The 2,983-nt window shown below is 35.8% G+C and overlaps 1 protein-coding gene across 1 annotated transcript; it reads left to right on the forward strand.

Moving 5' to 3' along the window:
- The first annotated feature begins 426 nt into the window (after nucleotides 1–426).
- LOC102589154 (3-oxo-Delta(4,5)-steroid 5-beta-reductase-like) lies at nucleotides 427–1,951 on the forward strand. The gene is made up of 2 exons (XM_006339399.1): nucleotides 427–615; nucleotides 767–1,951. Exons 1-2 carry the CDS (start codon nucleotides 574–576, stop codon nucleotides 1,913–1,915), a joined length of 1,191 nt encoding a protein of 396 aa, XP_006339461.1. The 5' UTR covers nucleotides 427–573; the 3' UTR covers nucleotides 1,916–1,951.
- Nucleotides 1,952–2,983: the final 1,032 nt, after the last annotated feature.

Below are 2,983 nucleotides of genomic sequence, written 5' to 3' on the forward strand. Positions count from 1 at the left end.
TGAGTATTAATTATCAAGTCCACTCAACGAAATATCAAATTGCTTTAACATATATACATGTCGTAGATTAATTATATTAAATTTCAATTTATTTATTTTTAATAAGATGGTGAATGCACATTATGTTTGAATCACAGACTACAAAACGTAGTTGTCAGTTCGTGCATTTAGTATTAGAAAAAATGGTAGTGACAAAGTCAATCAATTCTTAAATACGTTAAAAAGAGAGAATGACTTGTCATAAAAAATACTCCTTTAATATATCATGTAACTCTTTATTGTACAATTATATAATACAGGTTCAGCGGAACCTACTAACTTTTATTCAAATACTGCAGTTGCATGAAGAAGTTCATTGAATATGTATAAATATTAAGTTTAAAACCCAATTAATAACACTTGAAATTGTCATTATAAAATTCAGAACTCATAAAGTTAAAATTCTGGGTTCGATAGGTTGCTTCATGTTTACTCCACAAAGAAGAAGTAGTCCTTATAAAGTGATTCAATTTTTTGTACAACAAGACCTAATAAACAAGTACATACTTTTGCCTATCAGCACACTTTCATAGAATGAACTGGTGGTTGTCAAGATCTATCAATAATGCACTGCAGGTAAGAAAAAATTGACCAGATAATATCACAAAAGAATTCTGTTTTTTTCCAAATTTTTGTATCTAATTTTTCATCTGCTTTTATAAATCTGTTAATATTTTCAATTTTAAATATAACATTTACATGTGTGTCAAAAACTTATGATTCACAGAAAAATGTTGAGTATCGCGGAACACATGAAATAAGCTACCAAAATGTTGGCCTTATTATTGGAGTCACTGGTGTAGTTGGCAACAGTTTGGCTGGAACACTCTCATCCACTGACACCCCAGGCGGTCCGTGGAAGGTCTACGGTGTGTCAAGACGGGGGACGCCAGTCTGTAGCATTGCTAAAGTCACATACATTCAATGCGATGTCTCTAAAGCAACTGATGTACAAGCCAAATTATCGACCCTAAAAGATGTGACACACATCTTTTGGGTGACTTTGGCTTTTGACCTTTCAACAGCTAAAAGTTGTGAAATCAATGGAGCAATGTTTCGCAATGTCCTCACTTGTGTCATACCAAATGCACCTAATTTACGCCACATCTGTCTCCAGACGGGCGGGATGCATTATATGGGAATTCACAAATCAATTGATGGGGAACTTCATGTTACTTCTCATGATCCGCCTTTCAACGAGGACATGAAAAGATTGGAAAACATTCACAACTTTTATTACACGTTAGAAGATGTACTATTCGATGAAGTATCTAGAAAACCAAGCCTAACATGGTCCGTCCATAGGCCTGATTTAATTTTCGGGTTTTCACCTTATAGCTCGTTGAACATTATTGGAACACTTTGCGTATACGCAACAATATGCAAATTCATACGCATTCCGATGAAATTTCCAGGGACAGAAGCCGTTTGGGATAGTTTTTCGAACGCATCAGATGCTAATTTGGTGGCAGAGCATCAAATTTGGGCAGCAATGTGTCCGCAGGGGAAAAACAGAGCATTCAACATTACCAACGGCGATGTGTTCAAATGGAAGCATTTGTGGAAGGTGTTGGCTGAAGAAATCGGAGTTGAATATGTAGGATTCGACGCGACGGAGAAGATTATTTCATTGTCTGAGATGATGAAGGACAAGGGGCCTGTGTGGGATAAGATTGTGAGAGACAATAAGTTGATTTCGACAAAGTTAGAAGAAGTTGGGTTGTGGGATTTTGCAGATATGTTACTTGGTGGAGGGACTTGTAGGTTGAGCAGTATAAATCGTAGCAAAGAGAATGGTTTCATTGGCTTTAGGAATTCCATCAATTCCTTCATTTTCTGGATACACAAGGCAAAACATAATAGATTAATACCATGAACTTTGTATAAATTTCTAATAAAATAAATTATTATTATTATTATTATTTTGTTGTAACAATCGAACAAATATAAAGAAGTATAATATTTTATTGAATGATTACTTATGTAAAAGAAGAAGAAAAAAAGCGCAGCACCTCTTCAGGGTATCTTACTTGCCATGGAATCAAACATCCATTTACTTATGAGTTTTAACTTTTAATATAATTACAGGATCGGGTGAGATATTCCAGGAACCCACCCGTTCTACTCCTGATAATATAGCATGTCATTTGCCTTATTTCTCGATTACTAGCTCACAATTCAATAAACAATTAGTTGAAGTGATCTTTTAAATAATATGATAAGTGTATATCCTAATATTAAGGTTATCTTAGTTTGTGCTAAAAGCAGTAGGTACTGTTAAATTAGGTCTTAGGCCTAACTCACACCCCAAAAGCTAGCTCAAAGGGAGGAGGATTGCCCAAGCCTTATAAGGAGTCCACCCATCTCATTAACCACCGATGTGGGACTTTTGTCATTCTTTAACACCCCACCTCACGCCCAGTGCTTAGCATCTGGTGCGTGGGCAATTTTGATTTTGGGGGCCCCAACATCGGGTGAGACTGGCCCTGCTCTGATACCATGAAAACTCTATTAATGGAGGTTAAAACATACTGAATTACAGAGAGAAATCAGAAGAAAGAGAAGAGAAGAGAAGAAATCTTATTTAGCTGAATTATCCTCCTGTTACATTGAAACTGATTTATTTATACATGGTAGGATTGTAACCACCTTCTTAACTAACTATGGAAGCTTCTAGAACATTCCTAACAACTTAACTAACTCACACCATACAGCTTGCTTATACTTCAATGTTGATTAACACTTGTTAAAGAATGACAAAAGTCTCACATCGGTGGTTAATGAGATGGGTGGACTCCTTATAAGGCTTGAACAAGCCTCCTCCCTTTGAGCTAGCTTTTAGGGTGTGAGTTAGGCCTAAGACCTAATTTAACATAGTTTTGTTGCTTACCGTCTGAAACCATCAACGATGGTGAGATTCAGATTATGTTAATAAGTTATATTT

Source organism: Solanum tuberosum, unplaced genomic scaffold, assembly GCF_000226075.1.
Source record: "Solanum tuberosum cultivar DM 1-3 516 R44 unplaced genomic scaffold, SolTub_3.0 scf00010, whole genome shotgun sequence".
Taxonomy (NCBI): Eukaryota; Viridiplantae; Streptophyta; class Magnoliopsida; order Solanales; family Solanaceae; genus Solanum; species Solanum tuberosum.

What these genes read in the sequence shown, in the direction of transcription:
- LOC102589154 (XM_006339399.1), top strand. Translation starts at nt 574, where the DNA reads ATGAACTGGTGGTTGTCAAGATCTATCAATAATGCACTGCAG. An exon ending in CTATCAATAATGCACTGCAG is followed by an intron (nt 616 to 766) that starts GTAAGAAAAAAT and finishes TATGATTCACAG; the next exon opens with AAAAATGTTGAGTATCGCGG.